The following is a 25,706-nucleotide window of genomic DNA, read 5'->3' on the forward strand; positions in this document are numbered from 1 at the left end:
GGCGGGATCAGCGGCGCGAGCAGGCCCCCGGGGTCCTGGGGGGGGCGATCGAACCCCGGGGGGTGCCCCCACGGTGGCCTGGCCCACGATCGGGGCCCCCCGCTCAGACTCCGGGTCAGTGCCCTGGCTGCACTATTTTCTTCCGCGTCCGTCACGGCCTCCGCCATGGCGGAAGCGAACCCCAGATCGCGCATGCGCCTGCAGTGACATCAGCGGCCAGCTGCTGCTGACGTCACTGCCGGCGCATGCGCGGGCCGGCGAAAGCCTTTCGGCCAGCCCCGCTGCCGGGGGCGCCGGTTTTTTGTGCCGGTCTTCTGGTGGCAACCGCTCCGGAGTAGGGCGGTGAGAGGCGCGACCCCTGAGTGGTTGGCGCCACTCCCCTACTCCAGGACCCTCCGTCACGCCGGGCTGGGGAGAATGCCGCCCCACTTGTCCAATTTTAAACCTGCACTTAAATTCAGATGTTTTTTTAAACTCATTTTTAAATGGAATTTAGAGAAATAGATTTCTCCATACAAAATTGTCATTCTGCCACCGCGCTGGAAGATTAAAGTATTGTTTACATTTTTCAAAATACATGAGGAAATAATATAAAAATACCAAGTTATAGAGGCGTGTATTTAGATTATCAAAACTTGGATGGTTCAGTACAGCGCAGTTAAAATTAGACTTGTGAGGTTTAAATTCAAAGGAATAAACTTCTCGACTATTTTGTATTGCACTGAAAGAGAGAACAGCAACTTCCATCTGTTAGAAAACAATTTTTGTCGGAAACTGTTTATATCTAAAGCATATACAGGAATAGACATTCTTTTATTTTATTTTTTATCTCAAATTTGCTTGTCTTACCTGGACTTATTCATTACTCACAAACATGACCTTAGATTGAACATTTATCACCTGGATCTTCCGTGCATTGCATTGGAATTGTTTCAATCTTTTTCCCAAATTGTTCTTTGGCCAATGCCAGCTCACATCTCCCAATTTGTAGTATTCACTTTAACATTGCACTATGTTTTATCCATCAGGAGAGAATGTTCTCTTATTTCAAATTGAAATCCTGCTGGACTCACGATCCTATCGTACAGTTACACTTTTAGTTACTAAATAAATGTGCACATTTAAGCTGTCCAACTGGATGACTTGATCCTCACAAGTACTGCTATGTTACATCATGCACAGTTTAATCTCAATAGAAACAGCTTTAATTCAACAGTAGACTGCATTTATATATGTCCCTCAAGCACACGTTTCCATTCTTAAAAACCATTGATCTAGCATATGTTAATATAAAAATCAGAAATAACATGAATTATCAGTCTTTTCATATCATAATAATGGGCAGCATTCTGTTTCTAATAATTTAATTGCAGAAATTCAAACAGCAGCCTTGAGTTACTGAGAATTTAGCTTTCTCTGGCTATAACACATTAGATGGTTGAGTCTCATGCAGTACATAGCAAGAGTAAAAGTCTAAAATTAAAATATACCTGCTCACATGGCAAGTATACGAGTCAGTATTGGGCTAGATATCGTCATATAGAATGGCAGAATCCCTACAGGGCAGGAGGCCATTCAGCCCATTAAGTCTGCACCGACTTAAAAAGAGCACCCTACCTAGGCCCACACCCCTGCCGTAGCCCCATAACCCACCAAACATTTTGGGCATTAAAGGGCAATTTAGCATGGCCAATCCACCTAATCTGTATTTCTTTGGACTATGGGATGAAACCGGAGCACCCTTAGGAAATTCATGGAGACATGGGTAGAATGTGCAAACTCCACAGAAAGTCACCCAAGGCCAGAATTGAACCTGGGTGGGTCCCTGGTGCTGTGAGGCAGCAGTGCTAGCCATTGTGCCACTGTGATTAAATATATTGCGTTAATATGCAACTTTGGAGGTAAAACTCTTTAGTATTTGCATGCAAGGTTTCATCCTCAACCATTGGGCAGACATATGTTATTGCAACTCTATAATAAAAAAATATGACATTTGAAATAGAAGTTCAGGAACTAACTTGATTGCCTGTGATTTTCCACTGAGCAATGTAACATATGTAGTTGAGACATTTTGAGGAGAAATCAAGCAGAGACCAGGCACATTTCCATTGGAACAAAAGGAAAAAAGGACAGTCAAATGTCAGACAGTCCGGCACAAATTCTCAAGGGCAATTAGGGTTAGGCAATAAATGCAGGCTAGGACAGTCAAATCACAGACATTCCAGCATAGATTCTCAAGGGAAATTAGGGTTGAACAATAATGAAGGCTAGGACAGTCAAATCACAGACATCTCTGCACAAATGTTCAAGGAAAATTAGGGATGGGCAATAAATGCAGGAATTGCCAGTGATGCTCTCTTCCCATGAACAAACAGCAGAGGTAGTCACTAGTGAGAAAACAAAACACAGGAGCAATTTTGCTTGCCACCAGAAGCTATCTTTTTTCAAACTTGCTGGTTTGTCAATTTAAACGTTGTGGATAAAATTACCTAAAATCCCTATTATTGCAGTTTGGATTAACCGTCTCTTCATGTAGTGTAAAATAAAATTTAAAAACTGTTATCTAGCTTTAAAGCAATCAATCAGGTTTTGAATGCATTACACTGTAACACTTGCAATACAACTTTTCCCAAACTCATATCACAGTGCTGTTAAAATGATGTTAGTAAACCATTCTAAAGGACATCATTCACTTGTATTTCAGTAATGATACAGATTGCTTCACAAAAGAAACAATAATGCCCCGCCATGTTGCATTCAGAAGATGGTCTCACTCTGTCGGTTTGTAGCAACGTTGTGCAGTTAAAACGAATTTACTTCCTCAGCCAGAGCCAACTGTTGACAAAGCAAGCTGCAATGATAATGGAGTAGAGGACAAATTCCTTTCGAGCATGGTCCCGGCTTTCCTGTTCCAATAATTGTAGGCGCCGATTCAACTTGTTCAACTGTAAGAGAGAAAGGTTGTACCACATTGTGCAAAGGAGCTCAATGCCAAAACAAAAACTTGAACATCTATTAATTTTTATTTCTCTCAAGGGTTTGAATCAGATGGAAAATATACCTCTATGGACTGAGGCATTTGCAGGGAAGACAGTGTAATATTAAAATAAGATTGTATTTTATTTAGCACTTTGACGTAAAAGTTAGAATCAAATGTCCAACAACCATACTTCATGCTATGTAACTGAAGACATTCAGTTTTTCCAGGTAATGATACGCACTGCTCTGATACTATAATTGAACTCCAACCCCAGAAAGGTTTACTGCACTTACCATATTTATACATGTAAATGTTGCCAGTCAAAAGTTCTTACCTGACGCCGGAGTGTTACAATTTCCATTACACTGAAATTTTCAAGGACTCCCTCAGGTATTGTGTATTCATGGGTCATGCTGAAAAATTAAAAGACAAATATAATCCTTGTTTATTTCCAATACTGGTTTTATAAAAGCACTCTTATTACTGTATGGAACAGACCTCTTTGGATTTTAGCCCTTGGAGTATGGCATCATATTAACCACTAGAAAATACTTTATCCAGCACCAATAGTTTTCCCCTGGAATGCTTAATACCACAAATGATATTTGCTCGCCATAAATCTGCTCAATGAGAACTCTGTTGCCCATATCCTACTCCACAGATTCCAATTCACCCATTCCTTAGATGAGGGAGTTGAATGTTACGTATTCATGTTTACTGACACAGAGTGAGGTGGGAAAGTAGGAGATGGGAAGGATGTAAAGAAGCAGCAGAGGGATATGAACATGTTGGGTAAATAGGCCTAAATATGGCAGATGGAATGCCATGCAGAAAAGTGTAAAGTTATCCACTTTGGTGGAAAAAATTCAGAGGACTTAGGTGTCCTTGTGTAGGAAGTTAACATGCAGTTACAGCAAAATTGACAAGACTAATTATACATTAGCTTTTGCTGCAAAGGGATTAGAGTATAAAGACATTTTACTACCACAGGGAATTGGTGAGGACAGGCTGTAAAGTTTTGGTCTCCTTACCTAAGGAAGGACATACTTGCCCTAGAGGGAGTGCAACAAATATTCAGTCGTCTGGAGTGCAACAAATGTTGGGTAGTCTGGAGTAAAACAGACGTTCGGTAACGAAAGAGAACATGCTGGAAAATCTCAGCAGGTCTGGCAGCATCTGTAGGAAGAGAAAAGAGCTAACGCTTCGAGTCCATTGACTCTTTGTCAAAGCTAACAGGCAGAGAATCTGGGGAATATTTGTACTGTGGAGTGAGAATGAAAGATGAGTCATAGCCACAGAAACGCAGGGAAACGGGGTGCTAATAGCCACAGAGACCAAGGGAAAAGAGTGCTAATGGCAGTCCCCAGAGGGAACAAAAAGTGTGAGAGGCAAAACAGAAGCGAAACTATCAGAGGTTAAACTGTGACAGATGGAGATGTGGGGGCAGGGGAAGGGGCGATGTGGGGGGGGAAGAGTTCAGTAGTCTGAGTGAAACAAACGTTCGGTAGTCTGGCGTGATAGAAACATTCGGTAGTCTGGAATGAAACAAACGCGAGGTAGTCAGGAGAAGAATCCATCTGAATAAAGGTGGGTCACCTGTGATGTGGATTCTCCCCAATACAGAGAAATCAAGTCAGCAGAGACTTTCCCAAACAGAATGGTCAGATGGGCAGCACGGTAGCATTGTGGATAGCACAATTGCTTCACAGTTCCAGGGTACTAGGTTCGATTCCGGCTTGGGTCACTGTCTGTGCGGAGTCTGCACATCCTCCCCGTGTGTGCGTGGGTTTCCTCCGGGTGCTCCGGTTTCCTCCCACAGTCCAAAGATGTGCAGGTTAAGTTGATTGGCCATGATAAATTGCCCTTAGTGTCCAAAATTGCCCTTAGTGCCTTAGTGGGGTTACTGGGTTATGGGGATAGGGTGGAGGTGTTGACCTTGGGTAGGGTGCTCTTTCCAAGAGCCGGTGCAGACTCAATGGGCCGAATGGCCTCCTTCTGCACTGTAAATTCTATGATAATCTATGATTATTCTAGGACACAGGTTCGGCAATTCGTGGGCCGAAGGGCCCGATCTGTGCTGTATTTTTCAAAAAAAAAAAATGCAGGGACCGTTCGCAAGTCACCACAAATCTGGCACACCAGCGCCGGGATTCTCCCCTACCTGGTGGGGCGGGGGGTCCCGGCGTGATGAAGTGGCGTGAACCACTCCGGCGTCTGGCCGCCCCAAAGGTGCGGAAGTCTCCGCACCTTTAGGGGCTAAGCCCTAACATTGAGGGGCTAGGCCCACGCCGGAGTGGTTGGCGCTCTGCCGGCTGATGGGAACAGCCTTTGGCGCCATGCCAGCCGGGGCCTAAGGGACTTCGCCAGTCCGCGCATGCGCCGGAGCACCAGCGGCTGCTGACGTCATCCCCGCGCATGCACAGGAGAGGGGGTCATTTCCGCCTCCGCCATCGTGAAGACCATGGCGAAGGCGGAAGGAAAAGAGTGCCCCCACGGCACAAGCCCACCCGCCTATCGGTGGGCCCCGATCGCGGGCCAGGCCCCCGGGGGGCCAGATCGCCCCGCGCCCCCCCCAGGACCCTGGAGCCCGCTCGCGCCGCCTGGTCCCACCGGAAAGGTAGGTGGTTTGATCCACGCCGGCAGGACCAGCATGACAGCGGCGGGACTTCGGCCCATCGCGGGCCGGAGAATCACTGGGGGGAGGGGGCCGCCGACCGGCGCTATTCCCACCCCCGCCGAATCTCCGGTGCCGGAGACTTTGGGCACAGCGGAGGGCGATTGACGCCGGCCCCCGACAATTCTCCACTCCGGCGGGGGGTCGGAGAATCCCGCCCCAGGTCTTGTAATAAAATGTTGAGATTTAGGCCAGTAAGAAACAAACCAAATCTATGTTACAGATATAGGACGTGTAGCCCTTGAAATGTATAAACAGTTACTGAAATTTAGTGTTACTGGCAACAGCTTCATATTGATTGAAAACGTCACTAAATGGTTAATATTCACATGTTTTTTTCATTAATGGGCATCCTTTTATCATGAACCAGTTTTCCTTCCAATGTATACAAAGCTATAACCGTTGATTACATCAAATTAGATTAATTATTCTTTACCCCAACTCATCGGTTCCAGCTGCCATTGATGTTTTTATATTCTTGGTGGCATTGGCAAATTTAATAGTATAATTAAAATCATTTATGAATCCAACAACCTATAGTTATAAAACATGTTAATTCAGATGCAGAGCTGAAATAGGATGGAGGCAAAATGTAGCAAAGAATAACAGAGGACAAAGAAAAATCCAGAAATGGGAAAGGGAGCAGGAAAATATTTTCTGTACAAGTCTTCTAATCTGTCTCATGCCCAACACTCAACATACTTTTTTAATGAATATCCTTATTTTTACAGCTTACTTTTGCTCCCGAACAATTGAAGATTTGCATTTTTACTACCTTCTTCAACCTCTCAAGACATATTTTGCAGACAGCATACCTGTATCCCAAAGCAACTTTACTAATTTGAATGGAAGCGAGCATTTCAGCCCAATCTGAGTGCAGTAGACCGATATGAGTGTTATAATTAATTGCTCAATCATTATAGCCCAGTAATTAGCACTGTTACTTCACAGCGCTAGGGTCCCAGGTTCAATTCCCGCTTGGGTCACTGTTTGTGCAGAGTCTGCTTGTTCTCCCCGTGTCTGTGTGGGTTTCCTCCGGTTTCCTCCCACAAGTCCCGAAAGACATGCTTGTCAGGTGAATTGGACATTCTGAATTCTCCCTCTGTGTACCCGAACAGGTGCCAGAGTGTGGCGACTAAGGAATTTTTCACAGTAACTTTATTGCAGTTTTAATGTAGGCCTACTTGTGACAAGAATAAAGATTATTATTAAAGAGGATTCTGGAGTCAGTCTTTCCTGAAGCTGGGTTTATTCACAAATTCACAAAGAGGGCACAGGCTTCCTTTCCCTTCCCCTCCCACAGGGGGAAACCGTTTTTGATAAAGTGAAGAATAATGCCCTAGCATTTCCCCAACGTACAACTAGTGCATGCACTTTATTGTGACAGAATTGCAAGCACTATATACTGAGTTTTTCAGTTATTTCAAACAAAGTATTTACAGCAGGATATAAAAGTTTGAGACAGTAAAAGTAAAACTAATATCACAGTTAAAACAAATGCAAGTGCTTCAAAAAAGTAAACATGATAATCACCTTTGATTCCTTGTTTGATTGGTCCCATCCAGATATAGGCTGCTAGAAAGGGGTTGGCTATGGAACCGACTCCTTAAAATGGAGGGAAAAAATGAATTGGTCACAGAAATACCATATTGAGTCACAGCAATCTAAATATCACAAAGTCCCTGTGGAATTTAAACATTGCTCTGTTTTTTTCTGCTTTATCTTACAGAATTTCCTGTGCCCTACACTTTCTCTAGCAGGCACTCATATGACCCGTGTAGGAAGTTACTGAAATGGACACTCCCCCACATTATATCACTAATATTATTGCTACAAAAGTATTGGCAGTCCCATCACTTGCTCCACAGTTTAAAAAAAACTAAGCATTCAGTGAAACTCAAGGTAGAAAAGTACTCCACTTAATGTTTATTGAGTATCAAGTAATTCATGTATTATTGAGTAATTCTAACAGGACTAGACAGGAATTCTAACAGGACTAGACAGGGTAGATGCAGGGAAGATGTTACCAATGATAGGTGTGTCCATAAACAGGGGTCACAGTCTGAGGATTCAGGGTAAACCATTTTGGACAGAGATAAGGAGACATTTCTTCACCCAAAGAGTGTGAGCCTGTGGAATTCATTACCACAGTAAGTAGTTGATGCTAAAACTTTGAATATATTCAAGAGGCGGCTGGATATAGCACTTGGGGAGAATGGGATCAAAGGCTATGGGGAGAAAGCAGGATTAGGCTATTGAGTTGGATGATCAGCCATGATCGTGATAAATGACGGAGCAGGCTCGAAGGGCCAAAAGGCCTCCTCCTGCTCCTATCTTCTATGTAATACTGAGAACAACAGTCCTTATTTGGCACAAAGTGCTAAAGGCATCAAATTTTCATTAACTGAGAACATGTCCTCAGCGTTTTTGGTTTCCCCACAGGAAGGATGCAGAAGCTGTTTTGCTCTCAGGCTTCTATCAATGTAGTTCACATCAGAATATCAAGAAGTATGTAAGGATACCTAGGGATAATACCTTACAAATGACTAAGGTACCTCCATCACCGACACAAAACCTACATCTATTTTAAAGTATGATTTCTAAAACCCAGCAGAATGCCAGGAATTCAACAGTGTTCAACCTATTTGTGTCATCACATGCAAAAATCAGATCACAGATGGATTATGTCATACTTTATATCACTCAAAGCAATTCAAATATTTTCTTTTCAGGATATACATAAAATATTTTTTTTAATAATCATCCATCTGAAAGCCCAGATTTAAAAAAATCTCACTATAAACTTTAAAGGCTGCAACCTAAAAATACGTACGGGCAAACTATTAGAACCACAACTAAGTTAACATGACAGTTAGCAGACAGTACGTTCTTGCATCAGACATGCAGAAGAGTTAGTCCTTTCACCAATTTCCACAATGATAACTGCAGTGCATAAAGAGTTTGAAACACTTTGCTGATTTAAGCGGTTCCAGTGTAAACTACATGCTGCGCATTAGGTTAACTGCCTCAGCCAGGTGGTTTGCTGACATCGGATCCTATTTTAACTCTGTGAATGAGTTTTGAATTAATTAATTATTCGCCATTGTCTCCAAATTCCTTCCTTTCTCAATTTCCCACTGATTGAAATTGGTGTAGATAATGAATTATATTAAGCTCCACTAGAAAGGCACCATTGGGTCACTTTTTTCATTGATTCATTCACCAGTTGTGAGTGTCACTGGCTGGGCCACATTTTTACCCATCCCTAATTTCACTTGAGAAAGTGGTGAGCAATCATCTTGAACCACTGTAATCCATGTGGTGCAAGTACACCCAGTGCTGTTAGGGAGGTAGTTCCAGGATTTTGACGCAGTGACATGAAGGAACAAGTGAGGATGGGGTGTTATTTGGAGCAGAACTTGCTGGTGGTGGTGTTCCCATGGATCTGCTGCCGTTGTCCTTCGAGGTGGCTGAGGTCACTGGTTTGGAAGATGCTATTGATGGAGCAATGATAAGTTGCTACAGGGCATCTTGTATAGGTGCAAACTGCTGTCATTGTGGTGGAGGGAGTGAACGTTTAAGGTGGTGAATGGGATGCCAATCAAGCGGGCTCTTGGTCTTAGATGTTCACATGACATTCTTTTCCTCCACCAAAAGGGAAGAAATATTTTAATCTCCACACTAAAAAACATTAATCTGCAACATGCGTAATAGAACTGTTTATTTTGATTTGTGATATTGACCATATGAAACATACTACTGAAATTCTAAGTCATGTTATATTACACAGCATGCCAATGCTGTTGCGTTCTGTAAGTTATTATGATCCAAGACCAGATCTCAACAGTGGCTAGGATACTGAACCAAAACCCCAATATTTTATTTATTTGTAAGAATGTGCGGAAAGAATGATTCATTCCAGGTGTGACTACATGAAGAAATAGAGCTTTGGTATTCCTAAAACAAAACTTTATTATGAATGCAATATTAAACTTTTTAACTTCACACACACAACAAAAAAGAGCTTACAATTACCCATTAACACTACTACTCAATTTCCCTTTAAACAATAAGAAACATGCAGCTCTCAATCCATCTTAAAATTAGCATGGCCTGGAGTAATACTTGCTTTATAAAACTTATTTGGCTTCTTCTTGTTGGAACGCCTTCAGACTCGGGCTGAATGTTTTCAAAAAGCTGGTTCACCTGGCTTGTTTCAGCTTCCTCCTTGTCGCCAGACATGACTGCTCGGCTTTACAGTTTATTACTCTTTTATAACTATCCCACTGTGAGAAAATTGTGGACTAAATCAGATCAGAATTCAGCTCCTCTCTCCCTAAGCTTTTCCAAAACCTAGCTGCCTCTCTGCATTCCTGGGCTCCAACCAGCAATGACATCTCCCCAAGCTGAAAAACAAATGATCTCAGGAGGTTGCAAAGCACATCAACTCCTCGGGGCCTTCCTCAGTCAAACCACATTCCTCTGGTCAATTTCACCAACTGTGTCCAAGATGTTCCCGGGCCTTTACAAAACAGAATTATTTTTAAAACATGACCACTACAGTCACACAATAACCAAGGCTTTAACCCTAAATTGTCTCAACATTTAGAAGCCAATATTCCTAAAACCCTCCATTTGTCATAAAGTTTTAAAATACTCAAAAATTAAGGATGACTGGTGAGAGAGTAATTTTGGCCTACTAATGTAGAGAAAGATCAAGAGTGCAAATAGCTCATGCTGTACTTAGGGGTATTTAATGCTAAAAAATAGCGTAAGTATAACTGTGCTCTAAACCTTATAACACTCAGAAGCACAAAACTTCCCTCAAATGATCATGTACTTAATAAAACAGGGTTATGACAGATAACAATATCCAACAACAGCAGAATAGTTAATTGTGAACAATCAGAGCAAATACCTGACTCAAGGTGCTTCATTAGTCAGACAAGTATTGATAGCAAAGCATAAATCAGATGCATAGTTACTGGAAAACTGTTAACATCTAACAGGCTTCAAAGTGATGCACTTTGTGCATAGCTCAATAACAAACGGACATAAAATATTGATGTTACATATGCCAGTTCTGGTCACCTTCTTCGCATTTTCTGATTGACTGTTTCCGTTAAGTATTCTGACAGTTTGTGTCCAGCATAAATTAATACATTACATACATTATGAATTGAAAAGGATGCCTGGCCAGGTCCAGGTGAAGGGAAGGAATGTTTTGGACCACTGGAATGATCAATCCTACAGAATGGATAGAAGTAAAGCATTGTTAAAGCAAACGTTTGAATTGTACAGGGATATATTTCATATCCCCATATATAGTTCAAGTAATTTGCTATAAAATATTCCATTAAGGGACATACCAAAACATTTCTGATATAAACTGTATAAAAGATGGTTGACATATATTTAAAAATAAATGCTAGGAATAGGAAAAGGACATTCAGATTGTTCAGTCTTTCATTTCTCTGCTGTCTGTTTTGACTTTGCGGCTTGGGATGGATTTACAAAGCTTGTTCTCAGAGAAAATAGTTGTTCTGCAGCCAATTTACACCATTAAAAAGAATTGATAACTATCACAATTAATTGAGGATTAAAGTATATTTGCAACATTTCTCATTGATGCATTAAGAAAATGGCTATATACATATTTTTCATCAGCGGACAGGAGAACAGAGTTTTGTGTTAAGTTTATATCATATTTATTAACAAAACAGTCAACAATAACATGGCTCCCGAGACTGTGAGGTTGCTGTGAATGACAAAAGAAGGTGCAACGACCAACTGGCCTCAATTGGTAGCACTCTCCCCTCAGTCAAAAGATTCTAGGTGTGAGTCCCACTTCAGGGGCGGACTTTTCGAGACTGTAATGCTGGTAGGATCTTCTGGGCCTGCCGATGGATTTAATGGGAAATCCCATTGACAGCAGCAGAAACAAAAGATCCTGTCGCCGGCCAACAGGCCACCTCCCCCCCAGGACTGGAACACAAAAATCAAGGTTGGCACTCCAGTGCCGTACTGCGAGAGAGCTGCTCTGTTGCTGGTGCTGCCTTTCAGATGAGACATTAAACTGAGGCTCTCACAGGTGGATTTAAAAGGTTCTCAAGGGACCATTTTGCAGAGGTGCGGGATAGATATCCCTGGTATCCTAGCCGCTAATTATTCCAAATTAACCACACACAAAAAAATGATTGGTTTTTAAAGCATTTGTATTGAGCTTTTCACATTTATATCACACATTCACAGGGCTAAATAAGACCAACACATAATAAACAACAACTGTAACATACCCTCCTTAATGAAAATACTTCTCTTGCAGACTTTACATTGCCAGACTTGGCCGAAACGTGTATTTACAGTGGTTTATGTACATTGTGACTCAAGCATTAATTTGCCAGCAAACCGGTCTTTTATAGTTTTCTTCCCTTCTACCTGTCTCCCGTGTTTCCCTTGGGTGCATTCATCCCGTTCTCTCCCTCCCACCCCCCCACCTTTCTTTCTCTTCCTTGCTCCGTGACTTGCTCTGTGTCTCCACCACCCCACCCCTCCTCTACTTTATTGGTGCTGGCCACGTACAGGTCTTGAAACAAGTTGGTGAACCGCTTCCAAATCCTGTGAAAGCCTTCTTGCAACCCACAGATGACAACATTTCTCAGCCTCAGAACTTCCGCCAGGTCGGACAGCCAGTCTGCAGCCTTGGGTGGTGCAGCTGATCGCCAGCCGAGCAGAGGTCCCCGGTAGGCAATAAGGCTCGGGTGTCAGCTCCCTCCCACCCCACCTTATGAAGAGTTCTGGCTGCTCTGATAACCCGAAGACTGCCACTAGTGAGCATGTCTTCACCCTCACTCACACAACATTCAAAGAAGGATGTCCAGGACCCGACAAGGCTGGGGAACGCCCAGAACATGTGGTGTGGTTAGCCGGGCCTCCCTGACATCGTTTGCATTTGTCTTCTACCTCCGGAAAGAACCCACTCATTCGTGTTCTCGGTAGGTGCGCTCTGTGCACCACTTTTATTCGCGTTAGACTCAGCCCTGCGTATGTGGAAGTCAAATTTGCCCTCTGCAGTGCTTCGATCCAGGATCCTCTGCCTATCTCCCTGCCTAGTCCTCCTCCCACTTTTCCTAGTCTCATCCAGGAGTAAGTATACCTCTTCTAGCAGTTGTCCGTACATGTCCGCATTGTTCCCCTCCCAGAGTCGCCCAGGTTCAGTAGTCTTTTTAATAGTGAATGTTCAGGTATCTGGGGATACGTCGTCATTTTCTTGCAGAGGACGTTTTGGACCTGTATGAACGGAAGTTAGGCCCAAGTGCTGCCACGTTCGGAGCGTGGCTACTACCACTGGATTTTGAGTGTCTGGCTGGGAGGGATGGGAGTGCTGTTGTGGTTAGCGCGGATGGATATCCCTGTGCAAGAACATTCCTCCATCCTCACCCACTTCAATCTCAGTTCCTTGACTCATTCTCTTGCTCTTTCTGCAGAAGCCGCCCAGTGGTAGAAGTGGAGGTTCAGAAGGGCCGGGCCAGGCCTGACACATTCATCCTCCTTTGCAGGACCTTCAGCCTGGTCCTCGCGCCCCCCCCCCCCCCCTCCGGTCCTCGCGCCCCCCCCCCCCTTCCGGTCCTCGCGCCCCCTCCACTCCGGTCCTCGCGCCCCCCACTCCGGTCCTCGCGCCCCCCCCTCCAGTCCTCGCGCCCCCCCCTCCAGTCCTCGCGCCCCCCCCCCCAGTCCTCGCGCCCCCCCCCGTCCTCGCGCCCCCCCCAGTCCTCGCGCCCCCCCTCCCCCCCTCATCCCTCATCCCCACCCCCTCATCCCCCCCCATCCCCACCCCCTCATCCCCCCCCATCCCCACCCCCTCATCCCCCCCATCCCCACCCCACCCCCTCATCCCCACCCCACCCCTCCCCCCACCTCCCACCCACCTCCCCCTCCCCCCACCTCCCACCCACCTCCCCCTCCCCCCCACTTCCTCTACCAGTTTCAGGTTCCACTTGTGGATCCGTGCCCAATCATGGGCTATTTGGATCCCAGGTAGTAGAATTTGGTCTGAGCCAGTTTGAACTCCCAGCTCTACAGCTTCCCCCTGCAGGTTCACAGGAATCATTTTGCTCTCACTCAGTTTAAGCTTGTAACCTGAGAAAGCTTGAATTCTTTCAGGAGTTTCATTATTCCTTCCTTGCTGACCAAGAGGTTCAAGATGTAAAGGAGCAGGTCATCTGCATAGAGTGAGACTCTATGCTCTCCGTCTGCCCTTTGGATACTTCACCCTTTTGCTGCACTAATGGCAATCATCAGGGAAAACAGCAATGGGGACAGTGGGTATTCCTGCCTCATGCCTGTGTAGTCGGATCCAGAGTTTGTAGTTTTTGTGCATACGCTGCCATGGGAACACTGTACAGTAGTTCCACCCAGGTGAACCCTGGCCCGAATCCAAACCGATTCAGTACATCTATGAGGTACTTCGACCCTGTGGAAGGCCTTTTCTGCATCCTGGGAGATGATCACTTCTGGTGTTCTCTCCCTGGATGGGGTCATGATCATGTTCAGCAGCTGCCTGGTGTTTTCTGCTAGCTGCCTGCCCTTGACAAAACCCGTCTGATCTTCCATGACTACCTCTGGAGCGCAGCTCTCCAGCCACTTGGCCAGGTCGTTCACCAGGATATTAGCATCAGTGTTAAGGAGTGAGATGGGTCTGTAGGACCCACACTCCATCGGGTCTTTGTCTTTTCTGGGCATCGGTGATATTGAGGCCTGAGCCAACGTTGGCAGCAGGGGGCCCCTTGCTAGTGAGTCTTGGAACATCACCCGCAGATGCAGGGCCAGCGCTGGCATGAATTTTTTAAGTGCTGGCGCGTATTTTTTATAGAAGTCCACCGGGAATCCATCCAGCCCCGGCACCTCCCCCGGCGCCTTTCCCGCCTACATGGAATTAATGCTCCCCATGACTTCCCTCAGTTCTAATGGTGCTTCCAGGCCCCTTCCTATATTTTCCCCACTAGACCAGCATGTCCCGTTCGTCGAGGAACTGCTTCATCTTCGAGCTCCCGATAGAAGGTTACAAAGGCTTCATTTATCTGTTCTGGTGCTGCAACTAGCTTACCTCCATGTCTTTTACCTGGGACATTTCCCTCCTGGCTGCCTGCTTTCTCAGCTGGTCGGCCAACAGGCGGCTGGCTTTGTCTTCATGCTCGTAAAAGGTCTCCCATGCCTGGCGGAGCTGGGGCACTGCTTTCCCAGTGGAGAGCAGGTCAAAGTACATTTCTAGCCATTTCCGCTCCGCCTGTAGTTTCCACGGTCAAGGACGAAGAGTACCACTGGTCCAACTCCAGTATGGAGTCGACCAGCTGTTGCCCAGCACCCTCTCCTTCCGATCTTTCCCTGCCTTGTACGCAAATATTTCCCTTTTTTCTACGCTTTCAATGTCTCCCAGAACGTGGACGGCGAGATCTCACCATTCTGGTTGTTAGTATATGGCTTGTGATATCTGTTGACAGTATGCCTTGTCGACAAGGAGGACTGTGTCCAGCCCCCATGGAGTGGCGTTGTGCCCAGCTCATCTCCAACCACACATCCAAGAAGTGTGGCGCGCGGTTGCAGATTACGATTGGGGAGTACTCTACTCCTACTATCCCTGGAAGCACCGCTCTCCCCACTGCGAAGAAGTCGATCCTGGTGTAGACCCTGTGTACCTTGGAGAAGGAGAACTCCATCTCCCATGGGCACGAGAACCTCCAGGTTCCACTGCCCCCTCTACTCCATGAAACTGTTCAACTCTCTCGCCATGTTTGATAGATTCCCTGATTTGGAATTGGATCTGTTTGTCAGTTGGTCCTGTACAGTTAAAGACCGCCCATAATGAGTCGATGTGAGTCTATGTTGGGGATTTCTGTTGTGGTTTTATGAATTCCGTGTTGCCCAATTTGGAGCGTACACATTTGAGGACCACTGGTGCCCCTTCCAGGACACCATTAACCATGACATACCGTTCCCCGTGACATTCTTTGTCGTCGTGAAGGCTGTCCTCTTGTTGAGCAGTATGGCCACCCCCCAGCCCTCGTCCCATAGTGCAATTGGCAAGTCTGTCCCACCCAGTTCTTTCTTACCCACAGTCAATCGTTCTCACTCAGTTATGTCTCTTGGAGGAAGTCAACATCGGCCCTCACACTTTTTAGATGAACGAAGAATCTGGATCTTTTCACTGGGCCGTTAAGTTCCCTGATGTTGCAGGTGACTACCCTGGTGGGGAGTTCTGACCGCCACCCCCTCCTGCGGGGTCAACCATACTTAACTTATGGATGCGCCCCTGCACTACAGTGTTTCCCTTCATCCAGGGAGCCATCCAAGACGGCCGTTCCTGGTGCACTTGCTTCTGTTGTTCCTATGTGCACCCTGTGGTAGCCAGCGTTCTAGCCACCCCTCTCCTTCCTCTCGGTTCCCTCCTGGGCTTGTCTACTCCCCGTTTCCCCTCCTGACCCCCACTTTCCCCCCCCCCCCCATTATTCCCCACAATACTCCCCCAGTACTTCCCAACTCTAGCTTGTCCGTTCGCTGGTGTGGTGCTCCCCCAAGCCAGCAAGAGCCATCTTCACCTTCCCCTACCCACCATGTTCCTTCCCATCCTCCTCCTTCACCCCACATGTTTCCGCATCTCACCGCTCTCACCCCCTCCTTCCTGGGTCTGATAGCAGATCAAAAATGAGGCAGTTCTATCCTGTGCAACTGTTTCTTTATTTTTAAAGTTTGTGTTCAGTGCTGTTGCTGGTGCCTTCCGAGCCCATGCTCGAGTATGAATTTGTCTCCTTCGGCCGTTGCGGTGAAGTAACACTCCCTCCCCTGGAAGGTCACCCAGAGCTTAGCCAGGTACAGCATCCCTAACTGCACCTTGCTCTTGTAGAGGGCTGCATTGTATTCAGCCTGGCGAGGTCTGCGCCGATGTCTTTGCTCACATGGATTGAGTGCCCCTCCCACTTACAGGATCATGTGTGTCTTGCCCAGTTCAGGATCTTCTCTGGTATAGCTTCATGATGATGGCCCGGGCACCTCCTCCGTTTTGGACCTTGGCCAGAGTGATCAGTGGGCTCTGTCTACCACTGGCCGTTTGGGGAAGTTTTCCCCCCTGATCAGTTTACTCAGCATTTGGACCACCTACTCCATGGGGCTCCTGCCCTCGATGTCCTCTCCACAATGCAGAGATGCTGGCGTCACGATCGGTTCTCCTGGTCCTCGATCTTCCCTTTCAGAGTCCCCTGGGTCAACAGCAACCTTGACACTTCTGTCTCTGACGAGGCAATCCGGTCACTCTGGTCGATTGCTGTCTTCTCCAGGTCCTTGCCTCCTGTGCCTCCAGTCATTGCTACATCTTTTCCACTGCCACCTTTAAGGGGCCAGGGCATCTGTGACCACCGCCGTCACTGTTGCCATCATCTCTAGTTTGATGGCATCTCTGTGCTTTAACAGCTCCTGCATTAGGAGGTCCATCCATTCTCTTATCGGAGGGTAGTCCGACATGTGCCTAAGCGATTCGACGTGTTCAGGTACAGCCAGTTCCATCCCATTCCGCATGCTCGTTGTCGACCCGTATTTCTTATCCAGGCTCTTAGTGATCCTGCCGTCTTTTCGGTCCCTAGAATAATTTGCGGTCATTTTTGGTAACTGCGGTCTTGGAGGGGGAATAGGGTTTTTTTCCATTCTTAGTAGCCTATTTTAGGGTAAAAGTGCCAAATTCAAACTTCCAGGAGGAGAGCCAATTTTCCTGCGGCTGCTCAGCACATCCCCATCACCGGAAGTTCAAAAACAAATTATCTGACCATTATCACATGGCTGTTTGAGTGAACATTCTGTATGTAAACTAGCTATTTCGTACATTACAATAGTGACTACCTTTGAAAAATAATTAATTAGCTGTAAAGCACTTTGATACATCCAGTGGTTGTGAGAAAGATCATGAAAGACACTATATAAATGCAAATATTTCTTTTTGCACAATATAGACTTGTCGTAGTCAATATTTTCCCCGCGTCTGTCTGTGATAGAGAAATTCAAACAGCATTCATTAGGTAAGCAAAACTGAACTTTATTTACGAATTAGAACTGCTAGCAGTATGGCTGAGACTTGGAGTCAGAAGGCAGTCAAGTACAAACTGCTGGTCCGTCCCAAGTCTGCAATATCACAGAAGAATAAGATGATTTTTATACAGTATAGGATCAAGACAACATGAATACAGCTTGGTCAGGAATTTGATCGAAAGTAAAACATAAGTAATAATCATTACAATGGCGTCACCTTGCTGACCTTTCGGGGACTGGGGTCTCATATCATTATCTTGTCTTTGTTTTAAGAAATGGACAAATTTGTTTACGTACAGGAAGAGACAGTTTTTTAGCTTGGTATGTATTGAGACTGCTCTAGTCTCATGACGAACACGCCTTATCCTAGAGTTTCAGAGTCAGCCAGTTCTCAGGTCAAGTTGACCTTGGCTGTTTGTATCTGTGCCTTAGGTTATGTGAAGTCAGTTTAAATTCAATTGTACCAAGAAGACTTGACTAGTTTTCCCATCATGCCATTATTTGCTTTGCACAATACCACAGACTTGTTAACGCATGCATTGTACATATCTATCCAAAATTCTATTTTGGATTAGAAAGACATGTGCACAGTAGCAGTTGCTTGGGAGTTAATGCTCATAGCTATGATGTTAGATATGACAGTTATTTAAAAATACATTATTTATAGGGTTTAGCAGTGAGGCATACAGCAACAATTATAAAGAAGACTGCTGTAAAAAAAAAGAACTACCAGAGGATAAGAGGAGTTATCAAGGCAGGCTTCAAAGATTATCAGCACATTGAAGGAAGGGAAAATTGAGATTGTGCTGTTCGATGGCCAACGGGTAATCTCGTGACAAATATGGAAATTTCAAATTTATTGGTGCCTCAAAAGACTTCTATCTTTTCTTTATATCCAAAATCATGGTTCTCTGGGTCTTTAATTGGTGGAATTCTCAATGGCCATACTGTCAGAACTTGGTGGTAATTTTGTTTCGAAATTATCATAGAATTTACAGTGCAGAAGGAGGCCATTCGGCCCATCGAGTCTGCACCAGCTCTTGGAAAGAGTACCCCACTTAAGCCCACACATCCCCATAGCCAGTAACCCCATCTAACACGAGGGCAATTTAGCATGGCCAACCCACCTAACCTGCACATCTTTGGACTGTGGGAGGAAACCAGAGCACCCGGAGGAAATCCACGCAGACACGGGGAGAACGTGCAGACTCCGCACAGACAGTGACCCAAGCCAGGAATCGAACCTGGAACCCTGAAACTGTGAACCAACTGTGCTACCGTGCTGCCCACTAATTCATGGGATGTGGGCACTGCTGGCTAGGCCAGCATTTGTTGCCCTTGACCGGAGTGGTTTACTTGGCCATTTCAGAGGGCATATAAAGAGTCAGCAACATTGCTGTGGACCTGGAGTCACATGTAGAACAGACCAGGTAAGGATAGCAGATTTCCTTCCCTACATGTTTTGGTGAACCAAATGGGTTTTTATGATAATTGACAATGGTCATCGTTAGACTTTTAATTCCATATTTTTCTAAATTGAATTTAAATTTTACCATCTGCCGGCATTACCCTGTGTCTCTGGATTACTAGTCCAGTGACCACTACACCACCATCTCCCGCTAATATTGTTTGCCTGCAGAGTTAATTTTATGATAAATGTTTTGTGTTCATAAAATGGAGGATTGCTTTTGATAGAGAATGGGATAATTTTGGCATTTTGAGCTGGTTTTATCTCTACACTCCCATCAATATTCCTAACTCCGAGTGCAAAAGAGCAGCTCTTGAATGTAGCATTTTCAAATCCCACACTAATCGTCCTTTTAGACTCAGATTATCTGTGAAATGTTTATTGTGGGCCATGCCAACGAAAATCTAGGTCAAACTCATTTTGCATTTGTACTTACAGTCTGGGCACGAGGTACACTCACTGATGTAAAATAATGATGTGCTGAGCTACTCTCACACTCAATCTATTTGCAATATTAAGGGGGTATATAGAACTATTGAACCATAGAAAAGTTAAGGCACAAAAAGGGACCATTCAGCCCACCATGACTGCACCTGCTGAAAATAATCAGCCATCCATTCCAATTCCAACCTCCAGCACCCAGTCCGTAGTCTTGCAGGTTACAGCACTTCAGGTGTAGATCCAAATACCTTTTAAATGAGTTGAGGATTTCTACCTCAACCAACAATTGGGGCAGCAAATTCCACCCTCTGGGTGAAAATGGTTTTCTTAAAATCCCTCCAATCCTTCTTCCAATCACTTTAAATCTGCATATACGGAAGAACAGTCTGATAAGGTTTATTCCACCCATGAGTAAAATATTCATAAACCACTTGAGACCTTCTCTAATAGCTGAGTGTCCAACTTCTAAAATAACTGGTTTCAGTATGGTTGTCAAATTTTCCTTTCCATATTAGACTACCCTCCATTCCAGTCTCTGAGCATGGTAGACGTCATTATTATTGCAGCTGTGCAGATTTGGCTGCATGATAGGACAACAAACAGACACGGTCAACATTTTGTACTTACAAATTCCTCTGCCGCCTGGATACACTTGCTAGACAAATTTCATTCTCACTTAGTGTTCGCGGTCTACTAGAATGTTGGGAGGTAGCCATCTGTGACAAAACAACATATAATGATGAGTGCTTCCTTCTTACTCCGGTGAATTCAATTCAAAAGTAGAAATTACATCAACTAATCAGGGTAAACAGGGTTAAATAATAACAATCCGGCCTCACCAATGACACCCACCTCCTATGAATTAATTTTTTTATAAAGGAGATCTCTACAAAATAAATTCAGGTTATTCATTTTAAAAGTTAAATGCACTGTTTCCTGAAGAAAGTAGTTTTTCCAAAAGGTAGACCACATGGATATCTCCAGAATTAATTTATAACAATAACTCTTGAACATTTCACTAATTTCTACTCTGTAGTCATTGGCCACCACATAACTTCCTTCAGGCAGCACATGCTAGACTAAGGGGAGTTCACAGAATATTCTTTCTCCTCCCTCCCACCTCAAAACTCCAATGAATACTTTACAACCAAGAACTGACTAAACCTATCCAACTGAATTCAAAAGCTCAACAGCTAGCTTAGCTCGGAGACAGCAGGTCATGCATTCAGGTCCAAATCCACAAATTTGAGCAGATAATCCAGTGCAGTACGAAGGGAATGCTACACTGTTGCGGACCTTGTGTTTCAGTGATGTTAAAACAAGACCTCATCTCAGGTGAATATAGAAGATCCAATGGCACTATTCAACCATGAGCATAGGAATTCTTCTGTTATTGCAGCCAATATTGATTCCTCAAATGACACAACTAAAATAAATTATCTGCTCAATTGTCTTGATTGATATTTGTCAAACTTTATTGTGTGAAAATTGGATACAATGTATACCTACATTTCAACAGTAAGTACATGTCAGAAGTATTTCATTAGCTATAAAGCATTTTGGGTTATCCTGAGGTTATGAAAGGCATTATACAAATGCACGTTCTTCTTTCTATTCTTAAAGTCTTTGCCTTCAGTGGGGAGATTGGAAGGGCATAATAGAATTAAATTGTCAATAGTCAACGTACATCTATACTTTATGAAAGGACACATTGTTAATGTTAATGCACCTGTAATGGACTCTCGGGTCGGTCCACATTCAAAGCATGGGTTGCTCCAAACATTAGGTTAGGAGAGATGCTGAGTGGTGGAGGATCCGTTATTGATGGGTTGTTGTGGAACCAACCATATAAGTACGGTCTTGCACCAATATCCTGCATTTCTGTTTCTGAAGAGAAAAGTGCATTCTTCAAACAATTAACAAATTCTCTCATTTGAAACAAAAATTATTGCTGTTGCCTATTATTATTTTTTTAACTATACATTAAAAAGTCTTAGATCAATTGCATACTTATCGCAATTCAAAGTATCAAAAACAAGGAAAAGCAGTCATTTCAGACTGGTTCATTTTACCAGAGTGGAACATTTTCAAGCATCTATCAATCTGTAAACTTACCTTAAACAGCAATAAACCTTGAACTGACTTCAGAATTTACAGCAGTTTGAGATTGTGACCTTAAAGAAGCATCTCAGCAGCAGAGTAAGACTGTCTAAATCACACAGCAAACGGTTGTGATTGTTATAAACAACATTTTGAAATGAAAATGAAAATTGTTTATTGTCACGAGTAGGCTGCAATGAAGTTACTGTGAAAAGCCCCTAGTCGCCACATTCCGGCGCCTGTCCGGGGAGGCTGGTACGGGAACCGAACCGTGCTGCTGGCCTGCTTTAAAAGCCAGCGATTTAGCCCAGTGAGCTAAACCAGCTCCTCCCAACATGCTGCATCAGACCTGTGAATTTTCAACGAAAACAAGGTTCGATCCTGGCCCCAGAACACTGTCCGTGTGGAATTTGCACATTCCACCCCGTGTCTGCATGGGTCTCACCCAAAACCCAAAGATGTGCAGAGTTGTTGGACTGGCCACACTAAATTGCCCCTTAATTGGAAAAAATAATTGGGTACTCTAAACTTATTTATTTTTTTAAAGAAAAAAGGTTTAGAGCTATGGATAGTAACAATAAAAGAACCACAGAAATGAATATTGGTTTACATAATTATCAGAGTCCATTGAGGAGATATTTCACTGAAGAGTTCTGAAGACCAAAGTTGTAGAGTTCTCTTTACAATTTGTACTGATACTGCAAGATGAAGTTGGTACACAGACACTGGATTAGTTCTGCATACACTGGTGGGAAATCTACCAGCAGATTCATGCTCCAAGATACAGGAGTTCAGGTTCTTGGTGTTCACTGGCTGGATGTTAAACAGTAGACTGAGGAGTTCTCAAATCTCAAAGGAATATAGAGATTTCAAAATGGTTGCTTAAGTCATGTGAACTTCTTTCACCACAATGATTTCAAAAGCGATGTTTATCTCGCATCTGGAATTGGTTTTGATTTAAGGATTGATAATATCCCAGTTATTAGCTTTTGAAAGAGTAGCTATCCATATTGAGTTTCTTACGTCAGGAAGCATTCTATAGGCAGACCCTTTGACTCTGCTGGAGGGGTAAGTTGTTCAAGATACATTTTGAAATGGACTTGGGGAGTCCCAGGTAAGAGATAGGTTTATTAACAATTTTCCAGGCACAACAACCTTTAGCATAGAACATAGAACAGTACAGCACAGAACAGGCCCTTCGGCCCTCGATGTTGTGCCGAGCAATGATCACCCTACTCAAACCCACGTATCCACCCTATACCCGTAACCCAACAACCCCCCCTTAACCTTACTTTTTAGGACACTACGGGCAATTTAGCATGGCCAATCCACCTAACCCACACATCTTTGGACTGTGGGAGGAAACCAGAGCACCCGGAGGAAACCCACGCACACACGGGGAGGACGTGCAGACTCCGCACAGACAGTGACCCAGCCGAGAATCGAACCTGGGACCCTGGAGCTGTGAAGCATTTCCTGGTTTCGTGATTGCAATGTTGCTACAACTGGGTGTGAGATTCCATGATGTTGAGAGGATTCTTTTGTTCTTTTAACTCTTGTTGGTAACTTCCAAAAAAAAGGGCCAATTCTGTGGTTATGTGACTTGTAGCAGCCATCTTCCTTTGGTTACGCAGTAAGCCCATTTTAAAACTAACAAGTTTTGATACATAAAGTTTCACATTTATTCCATGACATATTGACACAACAGCCGTTTGACTGAGCAGGGCATGTCTTTGTTTCTTCCAGTACCTAGGTCAATGCCAGGTGGTCCGTCCAGTTTTATGAGAGAGAGGTCATTAATACATAAGATGGGCCAGGACACTGTCCTGAGCAACTCCTACGACAATGTCCTAGGGCTGCGTTGGTTGCTGTCCAATTACTACAATCATTACCTTTGTGCTAGGTATGGACGCCAGCCAGAGGAGAGTTTTATGCATTTCCTGTTGATTTCAATTTTAGTGGAGCTCCTTAAAGTAACATTTGGTCAAATACTGCCTTGATGATAAGGGCAGTTACATTAACTTCACCTTTAGAATTCAGCTCAGAGGTCTGGAACCAAATAGTTCTGACAGAACCCAAACTTAACACTGTTGCACAGGCTATTGGTTGACCAAGTGCTACTTTATAGCACTGTCGATGACTTTGCCTAAGCAGCTAAAGGTAGGCCCACCAATGGTGGAGCAATTAAAACTGTTAATTCTCAAACAGACAGAATTAGAGGAGCACAGATGTCATATGGCTGTGGAACTGGTAGAGATTACATAATAGGGAGGACTGAGGCAATGGAGGGATTTGAAAACAAGAATGTGAATTTTAGATTTGAAGCACTGTTTAACCAAGAGCCAATGTAGGTCAATGAGCAGAGTGGCACGGTACAGAGTGGTTAACACTGTTGCTTCACAGCGCCAGGGTTCCACGTTTGATTCTCGGCTTGGGTCACTGTCTATGCAGAGTCTGCATGTTCTCCCCGTGTCTGCGTGGGTTTCCTCCAGATGCTCCGGTTTCCTCCCACAAGTCCTGAAAGATGTGCTGTTAGGTGAATTGGATATTCTAAATGCTCCCTCAGTGTACCCGAACAGGTGCCATAGTGTGGTGACTAGGGGCTTTTCATAGTAACTTCATTGCAGCATTAATGTAAGCCTACTTGTGACACTAATAAAGATTATTATTATTAATGCAATCAACAATAATATCCAGGCTTGGGCTGTCATGTACAAGGTAACATTTGTGCTGCATTTGTGTTCCAAGTCACACAATCCAATCTCCAACAAGAAAATTCCCAGCAGCATCCAACCTTCCCTGTTACCACTGATATCAAGTCTCCAACTGTCAAAATCTTGGAAGACACCATTGTCAAAGGTTACAACTGGAATAATCTACTTAAACCTTGGCTACAAGAGTGCGGCATGTGGCACAGTGGTTAGCACTGGGACTGCGGCGCTGAGGACCGGGTTCGAATCCCGACCCTGGGTCGCTGTCCATGTGGAGTTTGCACATTCTTCCCATGTCTGTGTGGGTTTCTCGCCCACAACCCAAAAGATGTGGTTAGGTGGATTGGCCATGTTAAATTGCCCCTTAACTGGAGAAAAACAAATTGAGTACTCTAAATTTATAAGAAAAAACCTTGGCTACAAGGCCACAGCAGTGTCTTGGTGATCTGGCAAGTAGCACCACCTTATGATTCTCAAAGCTTCTAAAGCTGTGCTTCCCAAACTATATTTCAATGTGACCCCATTTTAACACTTAGAAATTAACGTGACCCCATACGCCAGTAAAAATAAAAAGCAATAAAGCAGCATGGTAACATTCAGTCTTAAAATATTAAATTTTGTGAATTGTAGATCAGCACAGAATAATACATCATATAGATACAAAACGAAATTTTTAAAGTACTTCGTAAAAAGATTATTTATATACTCACAAAGGTTTCAACCAACTCGTCATATACTCCAGTGACAGGAAACTCAATGAAGCCACTCTTCCCCCAACAGTCCCCTGCATTGTAAGCAGCTTTCACACCCTATTCCGCTCTATACATACACCTGCCCTGCTTCTCAACCCTTCTCCCCATCTCACTCATCTGCCCCCTTTCCAATTCCCTTTCTCCTCCAACTATCACTCAGCAGCACCTCTTCCCAACCCACTTCCTCCCACTCACTTGGCAGCCCCTCTTCCTAGCTCCATCTCCCACCACTCACTGAACAGACCTTCTTCCCAACCCCACCTCACCCCCACTCAGTCAGCAGCTCTGCTTCCCAATTCACCTCCTTCCGCCACCGCCCCCATCCCGCCCTCCACATGACATGGACTCACTCAGCAGCACCTCTCACCTTTCCCCCTCTTTTGGTCAGGTTATCGGTGGCTGAGAAGCACAGTCACTGTTCTAGGGTAAAGAGTCTGTATAACAAGCAGACAGGAGCAGAAACACAGAAAAGACCGAAATTGCCACTCTCCTTTTTGGCTCAGCTGCA

The 25,706-nt window shown here is 44.4% G+C and overlaps 1 protein-coding gene across 4 annotated transcripts in view; it reads right to left on the reverse strand.

Annotated features, from left to right (window-relative positions):
* Positions 1-787: 787 nt before the first annotated feature.
* The window catches only part of LOC119952015 (mitochondrial fission factor-like), a 29,871-nt gene continuing 4,952 nt past the window's right edge, over positions 788-25,706 (reverse strand). For 3 of the 4 annotated variants that reach the window (XM_038775478.1, XM_038775480.1, XM_038775479.1), the window contains 5 exons: positions 21,365-21,522; positions 20,263-20,351; positions 7,188-7,259; positions 3,315-3,393; positions 788-2,945 (listed from right to left, as the gene is read on the reverse strand). In XM_038775478.1, coding sequence (XP_038631406.1) covers positions 2,814-2,945; positions 3,315-3,393; positions 7,188-7,259; positions 20,263-20,351; positions 21,365-21,522 — 530 coding nt within the window. In that variant the 3' untranslated portion in view covers positions 788-2,813. Of the gene's footprint in view, positions 2,946-3,314; positions 3,394-7,187; positions 7,260-19,275; positions 20,001-20,262; positions 20,352-21,364; positions 21,523-25,706 lie in introns of those variants that run through there. The other variant, XM_038775481.1, reaches the window with a different exon arrangement.

Source organism: Scyliorhinus canicula, chromosome 17, assembly GCF_902713615.1.
Source record: "Scyliorhinus canicula chromosome 17, sScyCan1.1, whole genome shotgun sequence".
NCBI classification, from domain to species: Eukaryota; Metazoa; Chordata; class Chondrichthyes; order Carcharhiniformes; family Scyliorhinidae; genus Scyliorhinus; species Scyliorhinus canicula.